Source organism: Octopus bimaculoides, chromosome 4, assembly GCF_046866305.1.
Source record: "Octopus bimaculoides isolate indiv1 chromosome 4, ASM4686630v1, whole genome shotgun sequence".
Taxonomy (NCBI): domain Eukaryota; kingdom Metazoa; phylum Mollusca; class Cephalopoda; order Octopoda; family Octopodidae; genus Octopus; species Octopus bimaculoides.
In genome coordinates, this window is record NC_142931.1 from 103281756 (window position 1) to 103304927 (window position 23172).

Here is a 23172-nt window from a genome sequence, read left to right on the forward strand (position 1 = left end):
CTTGGTCACCTAGGTAACAGAAGTTATCTACTACTTCTAAATAATTCCCTGGGCATTTGACATTCCTAATGTTTATTGTACCTACACATCTACTACACACAAAGACTATTTTCTCTATTAACCTTCCTCTGATACTGCTGCACCTCTTATGTGCCATAGCTTGCACTGGGTACACCTTTTGTAGTTTCTACCAACACCTTTTTGTACATATCTAGCAGGTTCATCTCCCTGATATATATATATATATATATATATATATATACTGTTGTGTCTGGGGAGAGTCATTTTCTTATTGTGCCTTAAAATTTAACACACTCACCGGTAAAATTTCCACTTATTTTTCTTTTTATTTTCCTAAAATTTTCATTGCGTCTTGCAACCTTATCAATAGTCTTGACTGTCCGTTATTTACGCTGTGTTCTTTTTTGCTTTTGTTTGTTTTTGCGCATGTGTGTGTCTCAGTGTGTGTGTATGTATGCATGCATGTATGTGTGCATGTGTGTGTATGTATGTCTGTGTGTGTGTGCATATGTATATATGTATGTATGTGTGTGTATGCTAATATGTATGTATGTGTGTGCGTTTGCATGTATGTATGTATTCTGCATATTCCTGTGTTTGTGTGTTTTTTATGTATGTGTGTGTATATGTATGTATGTACCTCTGTCTCCTTGTGTGTGCATGTCTGAGTGTGTGTGTGTGTGTTTTGCTGCTATGTACCATGTTTGTATGTATGGGTGCACATCTCCATATGTGTGGACATGTGTCTTTGTGTGAAGTAAAGTGTGTGTGTATATGTGGTCATGTGTTTCAGTCTCTATTTGCGTATGTGGTTGTCTGTTCATATACCCTATGTACCTACCCGTTTGTATGTAGACCTGTTTGTTTACATACACATACATGCACACACACACACATACACCCACACACACAGACCTACATACATCTATCTGCATAAAAGCCCATTAACTGTTCTACTCTACCTGTGTAAAATGTGGGTATGGGGGTATGATATCTACTATGTGTATTTCCTATTTAGTATTGGGAAAGTTTCATTTATAAGGATGTACTCCCGTATTTGTCTTAGAGTTGGGTCTTTTGGGTGCTTGGATAAGATGCGGATATCAAGTTGACCCAAGCTGCCTCCATGCTGGTCTTTGGCATGTTGGTAGAGTATGAAGGACTGTTTTTTGTCGTCATATTGTCTCAGATGTTCGTTTAGTTGTTCCGCAGTCCTCCATACTCTACCACATATGAATGTAGTTACAGAACAAATTTACATGGAATGCAAAAAATATAGAAAACTAAGGGGAGAAGGCATAGTATTTCAAATCCAACAGCTGTTTCTAGGGCTCAGAATTACATAATAGTTGTAATGTTGGCAGATGGAGTGTGCAGAAAGTCAAGGATATGCAACCAGTAGTGGATGCATATAAACATTACCATAAAGTTGGCCTCTATCTTCAAGGTGGAGAGATTGACATTTAACAGTTCATACCATAATGCAAGAGAATTTAAGGGTAGAATGAGCAAAGAAGGCAAATAGAAGTAGGTGGAAAGAGGATGTAGACAGTTCAGGCTGAAGTGTCCAAGTAGAGGAAGGGCAAGAAGAGATAGCAGAGGCAGAACAGGAAGAGGGAGGGGTGAGTGACCAGTGGATTGAGAGAAGTAAAAGTGGTAAGTCCAGAGATTAGTAGGAAGGGGTGGGATAGGTAGTGATTGTGAAACATGGTGTCTTTGTTGGGTGTGTTCACAACAGATATTATTAATGAGGGATGGTGGAAGCTATAGAACTGAGAAAGAGAAGTAGGTACAATGAAAGAAGGGAGGGGTGGGTATTGAAGTAAAGGAAAGGGATAGTTACAGATGCCAATAGGGAAGCGATGAGGAAATTCAAAGAATGAAGGTGGGTTGGTGACAGAGGAAGAGTACTGAAGTAGATTGAAAGATATGAAAGTAGATAGAGAGAGAAAGGGAGGGAAAGGTTGATAACAATGGCAAGGGATAAGTAGTGCTAAGGAGTTCTGGTTGAGGATGAAGCCCCACCTCCTCCTAGTTTCCTTATATCCACTCTTTACCCCACGGACTTAGTCCTAAATAAAGATTTTGTAGTGTCAGTTCAAACCATTTGAGCACTACAATGTGTTTTCTATATTGAACATCTCTAGATCTCACCTGTTGACTGTATAATGTGTGTGTGTGTATGTGTGTGCGTGCATCTATATATGCATATACTATTTATTAAAGCCAAAGAAATCTTCACAAACTGTTACTTTGAGTTTCACTTAACCGTTTGTCAGACTGTTGCGATATACATATGTATATATAAATACACCCACACACTTATATTCAAGTACTATCTTTTCCCCCTTGTTTTGCACTTATGTGCTCACCTGTGTGAATATACATACATAGACACACATTGCAATAGGTAAATTGTCTCCATTTTATATCTTTAATGTCACACATGCACATTGTTTTTGATTTTGTTGACTACACAGTAGGGTCAGTTGGGCACAGTCTGTGAGAAAAACAGCACCATGATGTAATTCACTCTGCCAGAAACTTGGAAATGGCATGCTGTACTGCTAGACATTCATGCCAGAAGCTCCAATACAAACATTTCAGAGTGTTTGGATGTCAATCTGAGAGCATTGCAATCTGAGGACATGTAGTGAGAGTAATGAAAATCAAACATCCAGTCAACATCATGGTGTTTAGAGTGATCACTACTAATGACGACATTATCCCTCCATTCATCTTCTCACACAGCTTCAGGCTTGACATGGAGGCCTACATCAAATGCCTGAATGGGGTAGTGCTGCCCTGGGTCAAGAAGGTAGGTGGCTGCTGGAAAACCCTATACCTGGCAACAAGACTCTGCACCATGCCACACAAGCAGGAGAACCCAGTCATGGCTGTTAGGCAATTCCTGAAACTACACCACTCCTAACATCTGGCCACCTAACTCCCCAGACTGCAATCCCCTTGATTATTATGTGTAGGACGCAGTTGAGCAGGAGACCAACAAAACTTGTAACACCAAAGATAAATTGAAGCCAAGGATTATGGCAGCATTCACCAAGTTAAACAAGGAGACTGTCCAGAAGGAGATTCTGAAGTCGTCTGGTGGCTGTGGTTGAAGACAATGGCAATTTCATTCAATAAATTTATTCTTTTAGTATTTCAAGATATTTTTTATGTAATTTTGGTAAATATATCTGTTAAAATGAGATGTCAGTGTTATTTTCATTTTGCATAATTTAGATGACAATATATTCACCGCACCCTGTATATATATATATATATATATATATATATACTAGCAGTATAACCCGACCTTGTCCGGGTGTGACTTATTATGCCATCTATGGTAAGTCTTGCTAGCTGAAAATCAACTAAAAAAGAAAGCCTTACAACGAAAAAACCCTTATGATGTAAATATGTTCATAATTCAAAAGACGATGAAATTAATAGGGAAAGTCTGAAGGCTGTTTTGCGTAAAATTATTAAGCATACGTAAATTTCATCCGTGTAATTGGCTATAGAAATGCTTGTGCAAAACAACTTTTTGTGCTGCCCTGATTATACATGGCAGGGTAATCCCTTTTAGCAGGAGCTAGGACGGCAATTTCTGATGAAGCAATTGCTGGCGATCTGTTGCTACACAGTTTTGCCAGAATTCTATCAGATTGGACAGAAGATGTTGATGCACCATTTTGCATTATGTTCAAAATAGCTTCTGGAATGTGGTGCATTACTGCAGTCTGTTGCTGTCATTTTAAACCGGTTGCTGTCTTTCCCCAGCAAACTCTCTTCTTTGGAGGCATAATCTATGTATATATTAAACAGAACAACAAAAGTTATAATAGATGGCAGTGTCGGTACTATTCATATATCTGTAATTTTTCAGATTAACACCCGCACGATTACCCAACCCTAATCCTAACACTAACCCTAACACTAACCCTAACACTGACCCTAAAAACCGTAACCGTAACATTAATCCTAAACCCTAACCCTGACCCTAAAACCCTAACCCTAACACCCTAGTGAAAATCTTGGTAAATTTACAAAACATTGACGAACATGAGTTATATTTTACTGAATGATTGTGTACTTGCACGTGTATGCTTTTGAGAGAGCGAGAGAGGAAGAGGTAGAGAGGGGGAGAGAAAGGAATAGGGGTAGTTAAAAGTTTTCTTATGACTGCTTCTCTTCACTGCCTATTACTTCATTAGAAATCTAAGGATGCACATAAGCACATAATAGAGAAAAATGAAACAAATATGGACGACTTGCTCCGAAACACCACCGAGTGGGGAACACTTCTCAAAAATAACCTGCAGTTGTTTACTTCAAAATTCCTACATGCTTGAAATGTACATACATCAAGGTACATTTGTACAAAATTTCATGAAAAAATATTCATTTTCCTGGAAGTTAAGAGGAATTTAAGTGGAATTTCCGAATATTGTACCCCACCCCCTTCCAAAACACTTTCACCGAAAATTTTTGTATATTTGGAATCTACATAATAAATAATATATGCATAGAAAATTTCATTAAAAAATATTCATTTTTATGAAAGTTATGACCTTCCAAAGTTGGGGGATACAACTCTGTAGTTATGCCATCGATGTTTTGTAAATATACCACAATGTGAATGATTGTTTACTTGCACGTGTATACGTTTGAGAGAGGAAGAGGGGGAGAAATGAATAGAGATTGAGAGCAATGTGTATGTTGTTGTCACAGGTCATGTATGTGTGGTTGTGTGTGTTTTTACGTATCTATGTTATGAAAAATAGGTAAAGAATACTGAGATGAAAGTTTAATCTATGACGTTGTATGTATCACTTTCTCTCTCTCTCTCCCTCTCCCTCTTTTACTCTTACTCTCTATATTTTTATGTTGAGCGCGTGTGTAAGAATGGCGTTCCAGGTAGCAGGGATGAAATATAAAAGTTGCTAGAAACAACAACCAAATCTCCCTTAAATCACACAAAGTAAACGGAATTTTAAAAATCTAATTACTGCACTGGAAAGTTCAGATCGAGAAAATTCCATTGATGTAAAAATTTTTACGAAAAAGTGGAAAATGTGGATTTCTATAAACTTTCAAAAAGGCTTCACACAAACACACAATTTCAGATTTATATATTAAGATATATATATATATATATATATATATATATACAGTAACAGCCATAATTTAATGGTCAGTAAGAACAAGTGAAATAGTTATTATAGAAGATTAACAAAACCTTGAGACTAGATATTTTACACGTATTTAGATATATTTAATATCTATCTTCCGTGAAAATTTCAACTGAATGGAATAAATATTTCGTAAGTTTTGAGGAAATAAGCAGATAATCTTCCAAACTGCAATGGCCAAAAGTTAAGGGTCACTTAGAAAAACAATGGAAAATAGAACAAGAACAAAAAGAAACCATTACTATTAATATTTTGTGAACATTCCTCGACTGTCAATGACCTCCTGACATCTGTTACCACAGGACTGAATTAATTTCTTGCAAAATGTTGGAGTTATATTGTTCCATTTGTTTTCCAATAATTCCCAGAGTTCATCATGGTTCTTTGGAATACTCCTTTGTGCCCCATTTCCAATAATCTTCCAAATGTTTTCTATAGGATTGAGGTCAGGACTTTGAGGTGGCCAGCCCATGAGATCAACCCCTTCACTCAAAATATCTTCAACTCTCTTCGCAGTGTGACAGGAAGTATTGTCCTGCTTGAAGATAGGAGGGTGAACTGACAAGGATTGGAGATGAGGAAGGGCTTGCTGTCTAAGAATTCAGCATTGATAGTCCCTTGTAGTCAAATAAGTGGACCAGGACCAGCAATAGAAATCACTCCCCATACCATTACACTGCCTCCTCCATATTTCATTGTCTTCTTCACACAGGCATGAGATAACCTTTCACCACTTCATCGTCAGACATACATCTCACCATTGAAACCAATCGCATTAAACTTTGATTCATCGCTAAAATGAACCTGCGACCACTGTTTTTCTGTCCGAATGACATGTTCATGAGCAAAATGAAGACGGGCTCTTTGATTCTTCTTGAAGATCAGAGGTTTCTTTGCCGGTGCCCAAGTAAGCAGCCTAGAACCTCATAACCTTCGAGAAGCTGTTTTGCATGATACGTCGGCATCAGAAGTAGAGCTAAACTAGTGGGATATCTCAGTAACTCTCTTAAACCTATCCTTCAGTGACATTCTAGTCATAATACGATCCTACTGAGGTCTGCCAGTTTTGGATCTAGACTCTGTCGATCCTGATGACTTAAAACAATCCGTTGCACAACACTTTTTGACCTTCCTACAGTAGTTGCTATCACAAAATTTGACTTGCCCTCTTGGTGAAGGCACACAATCCTTTGTTTTTCATCACAGTACACCAGTCGTCTCTCACAAGCCGCCATATTGACACTTGAATGTCCCAATAATGTAAGATAATAAGAAATGACTGTTAGCCCATTAACAGTCTTCTAAACAACACATACCTTGGTTAGTAGTTCATTTTTTCTAAGTGACCCTTAACTTTTGGCCACTGCAATTTGGAAGATTGTTTGTTTATTTCCTCAAAACTTATGAAATATTTATTCCATTCACTTGAAATTTTCACGAGGCGTAGGAGTGGCTGTGTGGTAAGTAGCTTGCTTACCAACCACATGGTCCCGGGTTCAGTCCCACTGCGTGGCATCTTGGGCAAGTGTCTTCTACTATAGCCTCGGGCTGACCAAAGCCTTGTGAGTGGATTTGGTAGACGGAAACTGAAAGAAGCCCGTCGTATATATGTATATATATATGTATGTGTTTGTGTGTCTGTGTTTGACCCTCCCAACATCGCTTGACAACCGATGCTGGTGTGTTTATGTCCCCGTAACTTAGCGGTTCGGCAAAAGAGACCGATAGAATAAGTACTAGGCTTCTAAAGAATAAGTCCTGGGGTCGATTTGCTCGACTAAAGGCGGTGCTTCAGCATGGCCACAGTCAAAAGACTGAAACATGTAAAAGAGTAAAAGAGTATTAGATATATCTAAATATTTAGTCTCAAGGTTTTGTTAATCTTCTATGATAACTATTTCAATACACTTGTTCTTCCTGACCCTTAAATTATGGACACTACTGTATATAAACATACATACACACACACACACACACACACACACACATACACACACACACACACACACACACACACATATATATATATATATATATATATATATATATATATATTAAATATATATTTTTTTTAACCAAATAATTTGGTAAAAAATATGGTATCTGTTAATAATCTTAGCAAAAAACTCACAGTTGAGTTTTTGAATATATATCAACTTTAAATAGAGCTCAAAATTGATCCGTTGAAAATACTTTATTGCAACAATAACAATAATAATAACAAATAAATAGACCTATGTACATTTCGATAGAACATCCAGAATGATTAATACATATCATAAATTATTATAAAATATTATAAAATATAGGATACTCCATCTCCTCAGGGTCCCATTATTATTGCTATCATCACCATCATTATTATCAGCAATACACATCCCAAAAAAACAGAAACCATTCAAATCTAATTTTCATAGTTGACCCATGAAAATATACAAAACAGGATGAAAAAGTAATAGATGGCACACAGTAATAGATGGATGTTCTATCGAAATGTACATAGGTCTATTTATTTGTTATTATTATTGTTATTGTTGTTGCAATAAAGTATTTTCAACGGATCAATTTTGAGCTCTATTTAAAGTTTATATCATCATCATCATCATCATCGTTTAACGTTCGCTTTCCATGCTAGCATGGGTTGGACGATTTGACTGAGGACTGGTGAAACCGGATGGCAACACCAGGCTCCAATCTAATTTGGCAGAGTTTCTACAGCTGGATGCCCTTCCTAACGCCAACCACTCAGAGAGTGTAGTGGGTGCTTTTACGTGTCACCCGCATGAAAACGGCCACGCTTGAAATGGTGTCTTTTATGCGCCACCCGCACAAGCCAGTCCAGGGGCACTGGCAACGATCTCACTCGAAAATCCTACGGGAGCCAGTCAGGCGGTACTGGCAACGGCCACGCTCAAAATGGTGCATCTCATGTGCCACCCGCACAAGAGCCAGTCCAGGGGCACTGGCAACGATCTTACTTGGCTTGCCGGGTCTTCTCACGCACAGCACATTTCCAAAGGTCTCGGTCAGTAGTCAGCAGATTTCCAAAGGTCTCGGTCAGTAGTCAGCACATTTCCAAAGGTCTCGGTCAGTAGTCAAGGTCTCGGTCAGTAGTCATATATATATATATATATATATATATATATATATATATATGTATATACACATGCATGAATACATATACATATGTACATACATATGTATATATTAGTATTAATAATAATAATAAGGAGTATGGAGACTTGTCCATCCACAAAATATTTGATAGTTATATGCAGAATATTACAATGTCTTATACGTGTTTCCACTGCAGCGACGACTCACTGTTGCAGATGCGACTTTTCAGTATTGTCAGTGCAGTCTCATCAGAGTCCATCCATCTGGTCTTCTTTGAAGTCAACTGGCTGAAGTAAACTTTTGTTAGTTGTTCTGTGGAAAGCAGGGATGTTGTTATTTATAGATATGTGCTGTTGACCTTGATTCCACTTTAGTCATTGTCCAAGGTTAAGGCTTGGTCCTAAAATAGGTCAATACTGAGGTTGTTGTTTTTGTGAGGTTCCTTGTTCATCTGAATCCTTGTGTGCTTTGTTTTTTATTCTGAATGCAGTGTTTGTATTGAAGTGTTTTTGTTTGTTTAAATTCATTTTTGGTTGAGTTCATCCATTTTTTGTGTTGGGTATTCATTGATTTGATGATGTTTATAACTATTTTTTTATTAAATATTTTTGTTTAACTGCTATTATTTATATTTATATTAGGCTTTACATTTTGCAGGGGCATTGACTATCTAGAATCATTTATATTGTTTAAAAGTCTATGTGTGTATGTGTAAACAATTCACTGCTTGTTCTTGTCTTTCATTTATTAATGCGTATTTTGATGTAAATATTTGGTAAACCTCCTCTACACAGAAGTCACTTCTATTTCCCCCTATGCTGTAAGGCTTAGCAGTACTAATTAGTTCCCAATCCCCTCTAAACTCATTTTATATATGTATATATATATATATCTTTTCTTCTATTTTATTTTGACTTGTTTCATTCATTAGACTGTGGCCATGCTGGGACACCACTTTGCAGAATTTTTAGGGATCTTTCTGATTTGGCGGACACCATTTTTTATTTAGTGTATTTTCTAACAAAATACTTTAAAACTTTGTATAATTGTATATTTTGTCTCACAGAACAGAAAAATTTTTATATTCGAAGTTATTTCATGTTAAAAGTTGTCGTATTTCAGTAATTTCAACCAATCACTGACATCTATTGAGGTGAAAACAATTTCTGCTGTGGTTTGTCAACAACATGTTGTGGCGGTGTAATGGGATCTTTTCCCTTGAATAAAATTACTCCCGTTGTTGGTCAACAATAACTATTGGCGGTACTGTTATTTATGACATCGTTTGTGTGTTTGTACTGGTTTTAGCTTTAGGGTTAGGGTTTGGGTTTTAGAGTTCGGGTTTTAGGGTTAGGGTTAGGGTTATGAGTATTTTTGCCAAATTTGGTGAAAATCTGTTCAATACACAGCCACAAATTTTTCACCAAATTTGGCAAAAATACTCATAACCCTAACTGTAACCCTAACCCTAACCCTAAAACCCTAAAGCTAAAACCAGTACAAACGCACAAACGATGTCATAAATAACAGTACCACCGATACTTGTTGTTGACAAACAACGGCACTAATTTTATTCAAGGGAAAAGATCCCATTACACCGCCACAACGTGTTGTTGACAAACCACAGCAGTAATTGTTTTCACCTCAATAGAAGTCAGTGATTGGTTGAAATTACCAAAATACGACAACTTTAATACGAAATAACTTTAAAAATATAAACTTTTCTCAACAACACTAAGAGTAAAGGATGTTTTATATGACACATTCTACCAGTGTCCCAACTTTGAAAGTGTTTCGTTAGAAAACAAATGGTGTCTGCCAAATCAGAAAGATCCATTTTTAATTGAATATCCCAACTCCAGTACTTATTTTTTAAAGCCTGGTACTTATTCTATCAGTCCCTTTTGTTAAACTGCTAAGTTATGAGGATGCAAAACACACCAGCACTGGTTGTCAAGCAGTGGTGGGCTGACAAATACAGACACAAAGATACACACACATATATACAATGGGCTTCTCTCAGTTTTTGTCTATCAAATCCACATACAAGGCTTTGGTTGTCCTGAGGCTATAGTAGAAGACACACACACACACACACACATATATATATATATATATATATATATATATACAATGAGCTTCTTTCAGTTTCCATCTACCAAATCCACTAACAAGGCTTTAGTTGGCGCAAAGCTATAGTAGAAGATACTTGCCCAAGGTACCATGCAGTGGGACTGAACCCAGAACCATGTGGTTGAGAAGCAAGCTTCTTACTACACAGCCATGCCTAATAAAAACAAGTTTACATTAATCTGACGGGTTGACTTTTGTAGAGTATAAATTTATATATTTTATTTTATTTCAATTTCTTTTTTAAATTAAATTATATTATAATTTTGTTCCCAGCATATATCTAGAACAGGATTTGAAGAAATTTTATAAACAAAGAACAAACAGACTTCACCTCCACAAAACAGGAGGTGTGGCTGTCTGGTAAGAAGTTTGCTTCTCATATGGTTCTGGGTTTAGTCCCACTGCATGACACCTTGGGCAAGTATCTTCTACTATAGCTTTGCACCAACCAAAGCCTTGTTAGTGGATTTGGTAGATGGAAACTGAAAGAAGCTCATTGTATATATATATATGTGTGTGTGTGCGTGTGAATCTTTTGAGTCTGTGTTTGGCCCCCATGATCACTTGACAACTGATGTTGGTGTGTTTACATCCCCATAAACTAGCAGTTTGGCAAAAGAGACTGATAGAATAAGTACCAGGCTTACAAAGAATAAGTCTTGGGGGCGATTTCTTTATCTAAAAACCCTTTAAGGTCGTGCTTCATCATGGCCATAGTCAAAGTGACTGAAACAAGTAAAAGTAAAAAAAAAGTAAAGGAAAAATACCAATAAAATTGCATATAGAACAATGAACACCTAGAGAGAAACATATAAATATGCAATCTCTGCTCAAACACTTTTGTGAACATCAAAGCACATGAGAAATAATTTTCTATACTAACAAAGCCATGACATGCCTTACAGATGTAAGTTGGAAATACCATAAATAACACGACAAAACAGGACCAACCTAAACTCACCACCTATCTAGATTATTTTGTGGAAAAAAGATTAACACACCCTATTACTAAAGCCTTCAATACCGGACTTTGTATCTTTGACTTATATATTGTTAAAGTAAAAGGATGATTAAATCCAATAGTACCAAAATCAACAAAAATACTGTCACGCTGCCTGTCTACCTAACGTAAGAGAAACAGTTACAGGCTTGTTTACAAAGTTCTACATGCATGAATAAACTTTAAACAATATCGTAACCTTGAATTTAATCAATAAAAGTTTTTCAAAAGCACCTTTCCACGAAAATCTAATTACTGACCTCATTCAAACTTACATACTCTTTACTCTTTTACTTGTTTCAGTCATTTGACTGTGGCCATGCTGGAGCACCGCCTTTAGTCGAGTAAATCGACCCCGGGACTTATTCTTTGTAAGCCTAGTATTTATTCTATCGGTCTCTTTTTGCCGAATCGCTAAGTGACGGGGACATAAACACACCAGCATCGGTTGTCAAGCATTGCTAGGGGGACAAACACAGACACAGAAAAACACACACACACACACACACACACACACACACACACACACACACACACACACACACACACACACACATATGATGGGCTTCTTTCAGTTTCTGTCTACCAAATCCGCTCACAAGGCTTTGGTCAGCCCGAGGCTATAGTAGAAGACACTTGCCCAAGATGCCACACAGTGGGACTGAACCCGGAACCATGTGGTTGGTAAACGCTCAAAGATGATTCTTAACTCCACAGAGACTTTATAAAAACAAAACTAACTTTATTGCATCCAATGATGATTTAGCTGGCTGAAACTTCCAAGTCACTGTCAACAACATTCTTGTATAAGAATAATAAACACACACGTGCACGCACATGCATGTGTGTAGTTATGTATTTGTTTTGCAAGATTCCTGATGTGAAATCATGTGTTGAAAGAGATATTGTTGTATTTTGGGATGGTCATTTGGCAGGAAAAATGTCTGTAGCTATTGTAAAGTGGGGCATGGAAGACATGTCAATATGTTTCCTCTGTGTGTGTGTGATACAGGCTTCTTTCAGTTTCCGTCTACTAAATCCACTCGGAAGGCTTTGGTTGGCCCATAGCTATAGTAGAAGACATTTGCTCACAATGCAAAGCAGTGGGACTGAACTTGAAACCATTTAGTTGGGAAGTAAGCTTTTTAACCACACAGCCATGCTTGTGTCCCGTATAGCTATGTGTGTGTGTTTATCAGATGAATTTGTTTTTTGCTTCTGATTTTATTTACATCAACACAAAGAATATTGTTATTGCAATGTTTTATGGGTTTTTTATAGCTCTATTTTTCCTGTACAACTTTTATTTATCACTTTTGAAATTTGAATAAATCTTACCTCTTTTCAGACATATGACAATGGAATGTTAAGTAGAAAAAAAAAATGAGGATTTTTGACACTTGCTTCTCTTGGTTTTCAGTCAAGGTTCCAGATCTGCTAAAGCTGCTTGAGACATTTGTCCTGTGTACAGAGAAGGCACTTTTACTGAAAGGGCTGCACAAAAATGATTTTCTGGCTTGAAGGAGAGGAAATTTCATGTTACAGACTCTTCATTCCAGCCAGTTTGTTAAAGAGGATTGATTGAAAGAGCTCATCTACAAGGATCCAAACTAATCCACAATGGAATTGGCCCTGCAGATAGGATACTCTCATGATACCATCACCCAATGAATAACATTCAAAAGCTCAGTGCATGAGTGCAACATGCTCTGGATCCAAACTCCCATGTTTCTCTGTTGCTGTCAGTTCACTCACTTAACACCAGGCTGCTCATGGACACAAACGGAGATTTCTTTACTTCATTGTCACAAGCAATGAAAAACAGTGTCTGTACATAAATGTGAAGCAGAGGAAAGAATAGCTTTGTCCTGACAAGCAAACAGCACCTTGAGCCAAGCCAGAGCTGCACCCCTGCAAAACTGATCTGCACTTGGTGGGATTGGGCATCGCTAATCCACTACAAAATGTTTAAAAACAACCACATGGCCAGTGCAGAGTTTTACATTTATCAAATGCACCAGCTCAACAAGGCAATCCTGCTGAAGCAACACAACTGGTGACACGGCTTACTTCTTCAACACAACAGCAATCACCTGCACATTGCTTATTTGATCATCATCATCATCATCATCGTTTAACATCTGCTTTCCATGCTAGCATGGGTTGGATGATTTGACTGAGGACTGGTGAACCAGATGGCTACACCAGGCTCCAATCTGATTTGGCAGAGTTTCTACAGCTGGATGCCCCTCATAATGCCAACCACTCAGAGAGTGTAGTGGGTGCTTTTACGTGCCAACGGCATAAAGGCCAATCAGGCGGTACTGGCAATGGCCACACTCAAAATGGTGTATTTTATGTGCCATCTGCACAGGAGCCAGTCCAGTGGTATTGGCAATGATCTCGCTCAAATATCTTTTCACGTGCCACCGGCACAAGTGCCAAGAAGGTGACGCTGGTAACGATCATGTTCAAATGGTGCCACCAGCATGGAAGCCCAAGAGCTCACCTGGGAAGTTCTACTGTACCCACCATTTTCTCCTAATAAAGCACCTTCAGATTATCACCTTGTTCTGGTTACTTTCCAACAGGTTGTGACATGGAGCTGAAAAATGATTCAATGAATTCTTCAAGTGAAGACTTGGTGATTTCCATTATTAAGGCATTTACAAGCTAGTGGAACATTGACAAGAAATTATGAACAATGAAGGAGAATAAATTATTGACTGCACTGTTAGAATTGTTGAAAAATAAGGATTAAAATAAATGGTAAAAGAAACAAATTTATCTGAGAATATATAAATATATATGTATTTCGTGCCGGTGGCATGTAAAAGCACCCACTACACTCTCGGAGTGGTTGGCATTAGGAAGGGCATGCAGCTGTAGAAACTCTGGCAAATCAGATTGGAGCCTGGTGTAGCCATCTGGTTCACCAGTCTTCAGTCAAATCGTCCAACCCATGCTAGCATGGAAAGCGGACGTTAAACGATGATGATGATGATGATGTGTGTCTGTATGCGTGTGTGTGCGCGCGCATGCGTATATATATATATATATATATATATATATATGTATATGTTCTCTATAGCAAGACACCTGTTCGCATTCCTGTATCATACTTTAGCCTTTCAGCACCTGGCATAAAGCCACCGCTCCCTTCTAAATCACTTCCACCTCCACACTTAGCCATGGGAGCTTTTCTCTTTCCTGTTCTTTTCTGACTTACAATTTACTTGGTGACCTCACTAGTACTGGTGGTACAAAAAAAGCACTCAGTACACACTGTAAGGTGGTTGGTGTTAGGAAGGGCATCCATCCATAGAGAACATGCCAAACCTGATACTAGAGCTCAGCACAGCTCTGCAGCTTGCCAGATCCTGTCAAACTGTCCAACACATGCCAGCATGGAAAACATACTTTAAATGATGATGATGATAATGACAATGATCTATATAGCTATGTAAATAGCTTGCTTGTGAATCACATGGTTCCGGGTTCATTCTCACTGTGTGGCACCTTGGGCAAGTGTCTTCTACTATAGCCTCAGGCTAACCGAAGCCTTGTGAGTGGATTTGGTAGACAGAAACTGAAAGAAGCCCTTCGTATATATGTGTATATATATCATGTTTCATGTTCCAAGTCTATTCTGGCATGACACTTCTTATTTACGACCCACCACTGAGATAGACAGATACAGCTCATACATATCTATCCCTTACGACCTTTAAGATCTTTGTATCTATTTTATTTATCACTTTATCTTCTTCTACATTTAGATTGTTCCTCACCACCCTTCACCAACCCATCGAAATAGCTTAGATGTAGCTTACTTGACTATCCAGTCTTTCTCTTATTACTTCCTAGATTACCCGCCCCACCGATATGACTCCCTTTATTTTTTATTTTTTTAATTTTTTAATTTTTTATTTTATTTATTTTTTATTTTTTATTTTATTTTATTTTAAGTTTTATTTTTATTTTAAGTTTATTCTTACTTTTTTACATGAATATCTGTGTATGTCTTTTTATGGTATTGTATTGTTCTTAACCACCAACTTAACACTACACACTGAATCGTCGCAAGGTATGGAAGGTTTTCGAAGGACCGGAGAGATTATGTCCGGGTGGAGAATTATACCAGATATAGTACTATACAGAATACCGAAAGGATTTTCACCTCTTACATCACACATTTCTTCCTACTTCAACGTCGAGATGGTATAATTTCCTGGGAGAGAGATAATTTTGCGGCTGAGGATAGCTTTACATTGTAGATTATACACATATTATATTATGTTATATTATATTATATTATATTATACACATGTAGAGCTTGAAACACATGTACCGTGGAATCCTTTGTAGTTTTGTTGTTATTTTTTTGTTTTGGATTTACAATTTATATATATATATATGTATGTGTGTGTATATGTTTGTGTGTCTGTGTTTGTCCCCCCAACATTGCTTGACAACCGATGGTGGTGTGTTTACGTCCCCGTAACTTAGCGGTTCGGCAAAAGAGACCAATAGAATAAGTACTAGGCTTCCAGAAAGAATAAGTCCTGGGATCGATTTGCTTGACTAAATGTGGTGCTCCAGCATGGCCACAGTCAAATGACTGAAACAAGTAAAAGAGAAAAGAGAGAAAGATATATATGTATATATATATACATACACCAAATGAAGGAAATAGAAAATGGAATTCATAAGATTCTTTATTAATTACAACCATAATTTTGACCCATCTTGCATCAGTCCTTCATGGGTGAGATACTATACAACCGGTTGTGGTGCATCCTTCGGTGCAGATCTGTCATGTCAGGTAACTTTTCAAAGGGTACCTCAATAAACTCTGTTTCGCTTGGTTCTATTATAATGCGTGTCGTTATTTGCCTGTAGTTGGTTGCATACAGGCAGATTACGACATGCATTATAAAAGAGCCAAACAAAATCAAGTTGATTGAGCAAAGTACCTTTTGAATAGCCACCTGATCAGATACATCTGCACCGAAGGATGCACCACAACTAGTTGTACAGTATCTCACCTGTGAGGGAGTGATGCAAGATGGGCCTAAACGATTGTTGTGATTAATAAAGAATCTCACGAATTCCATTTTCTGTTTCTCTCATTTTTATATACTCAATGGACACCAAAGGATTCTTGACATAGATCCAGTGGCATTTATGTGAATACTGTGGGTGACATCAGGTAGCCATAGACAGTGAAAGTGCTTTAATTGGCATACTGCCAGGTGTATACCCAAAGTGTAAATATAAATATATATATATATATATATATATATATATATATGGAGGCGCAATGGCCCAGTGGTTAGGGCAGCGGACTCGCGGTCATAGGATCGCGGTTTCGATTCCAAGACTGGGCATTGTGAGTGTTTATTGAGCGAAAACACCTAAAGCTCCACGAGGCTCCAGCAGGGTATGTTGGCGAACCCTGCTGTACTCTTTCACCACAACTTTCTCTCACTCTTACTTCCTGTTTCTGTTGTGCCTGTAATTCAAAGGGTCAGCCTTGTCACACTGTGTCACGCTGAATATCCCCGAGAACTATGTTAAGGGTACACATGTCTGTGGAGTGCTCAGCCACTTGCACATTAATTTTACAAGCAGGCTGTTCCGTTGATCGAATCAACTGGAACCCTCGTCATTGTAAGCGATGGAGTGCCAACAACAACAAATATATATATATATATATATATGAATGAAGTCAAACCAAGTAATGATATTCTGATAAAATCCCAAACTTCTGTTCTTTGACAGAAGTTTTGGGTTTTAGTTGAGATGCTTTGATATAACTAAAGCAAGTGTTGATACATCTTAATTCATACTGGAAAAGAAGTCAGTGGTGAGTAAACAAACAGTGAAAAGTGAACAGTTTATTGCTAGCTATTCTGTTGAACATTGCATTCCCTTGGTAAACATTAATCATCTTCTGTAAGTATGTAAGAGAGCATTTTTGGACATTAAAACTGCTGAAAATTATCAATGGAAAGAACAAAATTTCCTCATCTTAGGATGGAATAGACTTTCGTGAATAAACACTGAGAGTACCTATCTGTAAGACATAAAAGTTTTCTGCCATAACTGAAGGAAGTTTAGCTTTTCAGTTACCCAAATGTTGGGTATCATCATCATCATCATCATCGTTTAACGTCCGCTTTCCATGCTAGCATGGGTTGGACGATTTGACTGAGGACTGGTGAAACCAGATGGCAACACCAGGCTCCAGTCTGATTTGGCAGAGTTTCTACAGCTGGATGCCCTTCCTAACGCCAACCACTCAGAGAGTGTAGTGGGTGCTTTTACGTGTCACCCGCACGAAAACGGCCACGCTCGAAATGGTGTCTTTTATGTGCCACCCGCACAAGCCAGTCCAGGGGCACTGGCAACGATCAGAGCACTGGCAACGATCATATATATATATATATATATATATATATATATATATATATATATATATATATATATATATATATATATATATATGTAATCAAAGTGCAGGAAAGGCGTGATCCAACAGGAACAGTAATCCGAGGTACAAAAGATTCCGGCAGTTGGGTACTCCAAATCCAGTTGAAAGGCCATTGTTTTTTGTCTTTTTTTAACTTATATATATATGTATATGTATATATCTACATATTAAGATTATCTCTACAAATTTTATATAGGAATTATAGCCAGCACTGATTTGTAATGATGTGTCGTATCCGATGATGTCTAATGTAAACAACAATGCAATTGAAGCTGGGAAAATAGATAATGGGTGTATATGCATATTTCAGGAGTTCTTGCTCCTTCTTTAGTACCCCATCATCAGATATGAAATGTAACAAATCAGTGTTGTCTATAATTTCTATAGTGATATAATTGCACTGCTAACATAGTAGGACACAGTTTCAAATTATAAAGCATTTAATATACTTTATAGTATATTATGGTTGCACAACAAAATATGGTGTCTCTACATGTAATTAATATGTATGTACCAGCTGCCAAGAATATGTAAAACTGGTATATCCAATAATGTTATACTGCTTTATTTAGTGACTATTTAAGCAATGAGTTTGAGGGTGGTTAATGAATTGGGTATGGTGCTGAAGGAGGAGGAAGAACTCTTGAAATGCACATATGCATCCATTACCTATTTTTCCATCTTCTATTGCATTGTTGTTTAAATTGGTGTCTTCAGATACAAAATGTTGTAACAAATCAGTGCTGGTTATAATTTCTATAGAAAATTTGTAGAGTTAACCTTAACATGTGATTTAATAGCACTGTTAACACACTATTGACTTATACTGTGTTTAGCATACTTTGTAGTATATTATCGTTGTATAATGAAATAGTGTCCCTACAAGTAATTAACATATACATATATAGTGTCTCTGAGGCGCAATGGCCCAGTGGTTAGGGCAGCGGACTCGCTGTCATAGGATCGTGGTTTCGATTCTCAGACCGGACGTTGTGAATGTTTATTGAGCGAAAACACCTAAAGCTCCACGAGGCTCCGGCAAGGGATGGTGGCGAACCCTACTGTACTCTTTTGCCACAACTTTCTCTCACTCTTACTTCCTATTTCTGTTGTGCCTGTAATTCAAAGGGTCAGCCTTGTCACACTGTGTCACGCTGAATATCCCCGAGAACTACATTAAGGGTACACGTGTCTGTGGAGTGCTCAGCCATTTGCATGTTAATTTCATGAGCAGGCTGTTCCATTGATTGGATCAGCTGGAACCCTTGACGTCATAAGCGACGGAGTACCAACACAATGCTATAATTGCACTGCTAACATAGTAGGACACAGTTTCAAATTATAAAGCATTTGATATACTTTATAGTATATTATGGTTGCACAACAAAATATGGTGTCTCTACATGTAAATAATATGCCAGGAATATGTTTAATATGTAAAACTGGTATATCCAATAATGTTATACTACTTTATTTAGTGACTATTTAAGCAATGAGTTTGAGGGTGGTTAATGAATTGGGTATGGTGCTGTACCTATTTTTCCATCTTCTATTGCATTGTTGTTTAGATTAGGTGTCTTCAGATAAATCAGTGCTGATTATAATTTCTATAGTAAATTTGTAGAATAAACCTCAACATGTGATTTAATAGCACTGCTAACACACTCAGACACACTGTTGACTTATACTGTGTTTAACATACTTTGTAGTATATTATGGTTGTATAATGAAATAGTGTCCGTACAAGTAATTACCATATACATATATAGTGTCTACAACATCATGCTTATGCTTCTTTTCCTTACAAAAACTCTCTTTGGCTCACTTTTCCGCACTGCCCTCTTCTCCTATAACAAATTTATTGATATACTATTTGCGCTTGTTTTAATTTTAATTTAAATTTTGATTTTGTCAGCTTACATTGTCTATATTTTCTAAACTCTCAAAACGGTTTATATGATTTTTCCTTGCAGCAGAAATTACTATTATTTTCCTTCATCAAGGCTTAATGCTTTGTTTTATTCAACTTCACTTCACTTGTTATGAATCTTTATATTATATTCGTTAGTGTTCAATTGACTTAACCAACAAATTCTATCAATGTTTGAAATGTAACAACATTCTGTCCTATAAACTTCAGATGTTTATATGATTATTTGCCACCTGATTCCCACTGCAACATTTCAAAGACCAATGTATTGTTCTAAAAGTTGACTTTTGTTTGATGATTAGTTACAAGACTCTCAGAATAATAGTTTGTAAGGTTTTTCAGCTTCAGCAGAACTAATATATGTACATACGTATGCATGCATGCACTCATACACACAGGCACGCATGTACTTACATACGTACATACATATTTGTGTGTGTGTGTTTGTTTCAGTGTGTGGTGTGTCTGTGTACACACACACACACGCGTGCGTGCACACACACTTGCGCACGCACACCCACACACGCGCACGCACATGCACATAATAGAAGCAGGCAGGCCTGAGTAGAGAAGGCAAGTCATTCAGGAGGTCACAAACAACAACAAAAGGACTTTAACAAACCTAGTTGATTGGTCAGTTGACCAAACAAATTAATCAAACAACTGATTAGTTAATTAATTTAATGTCAAGAAATTCACTAATAATAATAATAATAATAATAATAATAATAATAATAATAATAATAAATGAAGTTGAAGTTGAACCAGCATGTGTGTATTTATTTATTGGCCTTCTTGAGATACAACAAAATCTGTTTCAACACACAACTTCATACCATGAAGCTTGCAAACCAAATACAAAAATAAATATGTGTATATATAATGTCATATATGTGAAGGCACGTGGCTCAGTGGTTAAGGTATTCAGCTTATGATCATAAGGACGTGTGTTTGGTTCCTGGTGGTGAGTTGTGTTCTTAAGCAAGACCCTTTATTTCCTGTTGCTTCAGTCCACTCAGCTGGCAAGAATGAGTAGTACCTGTAATTCAAAGGGCCAAACTTGTCACTCTCTGTGTCATGCTGAATTTCCCTCAGAACTACATTGAGGATATGCGTGTCTATGAAGTGCGCAGCCACTTGCACAATAATTTCACGAACAGGCTGTTCCATTGATCTAATTTCTTTACTGCCTACAAGGGGCTAAACATAGAGGGGACAAACGGATTAAGTCGATTATATCGACCCCAATGCCTAACTGGTACTTATTTAATCGACCCCGAAAGGATGAAAGGCAAAGTTGACCTCGGCGGAATTTGAACTCAGAATGTAGCGGCAGACGAAATATTGCTAACGTTTCTGCTAGCTTGCCGCCATTGATCTAATTAACTGGAATCCTCATCTCCATGACCAACAAAATGTCAGTATATACATGCATACATTTAAGAAAGGTACATTGGATTATATAGTTCTTGAATGACAATGTCTGAATAACAAGTTGAAAAATCGATGTTGGAATGCCTTTATCAAACTACTGGATCAAGCTCCAGTAGATTTTTTTTGTCACAGACAAGTGAATTTTGGAAGAGGGGCCTTTCAAGTCTACCAGATAGATGAAAAAGCATTGTAGAAAATGAAGGAGAGAATACTTTAGATTAAAAAAGAACTTGGTTTATCGTAACACTAGAACTAAACAGCTATAACAAAGTCTGCTTGTTAAGGGTTAATCTCAGGGTTTTTAACACCAAAATCTACAACAACAACAACAATAATTATCACGTCAATATTCTGATGTTCTTTTTGCTTTCCTTTTCAGAATCAGTTGAAATTGAGGATAATTCTACAATTCATCATTGCTGATGGTGTTTTTATCATTCTACAAGAATCATCACATTTTCCAATGATCTACACATCTGAGCTTGCTTGAGGGTTATACATCATGAATGAAACCACAACATTCCAGCCATCTACACAATCATTAATCACGTCTCACCCAGTTACACAGTCATCCAACAATGATGTAATAATAGGTATATCTTACGTGTATCACTTTAGTTCTTGAATGTTTATGTAAATTGAGACACCATCTGTATTAAAATAATCAAGCTATTTATTCATTTTGTCACCACATCTTAATATATATTGGGTCATCCCATAAATAATGCGGGCTTTTTTCAATTACATGAACTAAAAGTCGGAGGGGGACAGGATAAACTAACTACATGAACTTGCTATAAAAGCAGGTAGTAATTTTACTTCGTCCTTATTCTTAGTGCAAGTTTGGAAGAGTGCTTTTCAATTTGAACAGTTATTTTTTCAAAGCTATAATGGAAGTGACAAAGGAGCATATTTGGCATATTTTGCTAGAAAAGTGTGAGGAATATAAATACAGTATGTGGGGATCAGTCAATAAGTGTAACCAGTGTCAATGGTGGTTCCAGAAATTCCATGTCAGAAACTACAGCCTAGAAGACAAGCTTTGTCCTGGAAGATCTGTAGAACTTGACGAGGACGTCCTGCAAACCCTGGTAGAACAAAATCCCATCATTACTGTTAAGGATCTAGCAGAGAAGCTTGGATTTGGTCATTCAACCATTTATTGACACCTGTGTGCCATTGGGAAAGTCAGCAAATTGGGTCAATGGGTTCCTCACAAATTTTCCAAGTCTAACCATGTGCAGAGAGTGAATGTGTGCTCTTCTATGTTGTCATGTCACACAAATGAACCTTTTTTGGACTGAATAGTGACTGGTGATGAGAAATGGATTCTCTATAAAAATGTCAAGTGCCAAAGACAGTGGGTAAGGAAAGGAGAAACACTGGCACTCAGGCTAAAGAAGGTCTTTACCCAAGTAAGATGTTATCTGTTTGGTGGGATATGAAAGGTTTAGTCCACTTTGAACTTTTAAACCCAAACCAAACAATAACAAAGGAGATATACTGCGAATAGCTTGAGCAGCTTAAATTAGCACTAGAAGAAAAATGACCATCTTTGGTTTCAAGATGAAAGGTGTTCTTCCATTACAATAATACTCAGCCACATACAGCAAGAATGACACTCCAAAGGCTGGAGCAGTTTGAATGGGAAATGATGCCCCACCCACCACATTTGCCAGACATTGCCCCATCTGATTACCATTTATTCCGCAGTCTTCAAAATCATTTGGATGGAAAAAATATGAATTCTGTAGACAAGGTAAGAACAGTAATGGAAAAGTATTTTTTGTCACAAACAAGTGAATTTTGGAAGAAGGGCCTTTCAAGTCTACCAGATAGATGG

General features: G+C 37.3%; 2 protein-coding genes across 7 annotated transcripts in view; one reads left to right on the top strand and one right to left on the bottom strand.

Annotated features, from left to right (window-relative positions):
• Nucleotides 1-23172, bottom strand: part of LOC106878792 (uncharacterized) — an 82719-nt gene that overhangs the window by 38225 nt on the left and 21322 nt on the right. The gene's annotated exons all lie outside the window — the stretch shown is intronic.
• LOC106868157 (uncharacterized) overlaps nt 1-23172 on the top strand; it is a 49355-nt gene that overhangs the window by 11123 nt on the left and 15060 nt on the right. For 5 of the 6 annotated variants that reach the window (XM_014913295.3, XM_014913298.3, XM_052967326.2 and 2 more), the window contains exon 2: nt 21709-21922. In XM_014913295.3, coding sequence (XP_014768781.1) covers nt 21832-21922 — 91 coding nt within the window. In that variant the 5' untranslated portion in view covers nt 21709-21831. Of the gene's footprint in view, nt 1-13501; nt 13526-21708; nt 21923-23172 lie in introns of those variants that run through there. The other variant, XM_089351128.1, reaches the window with a different exon arrangement.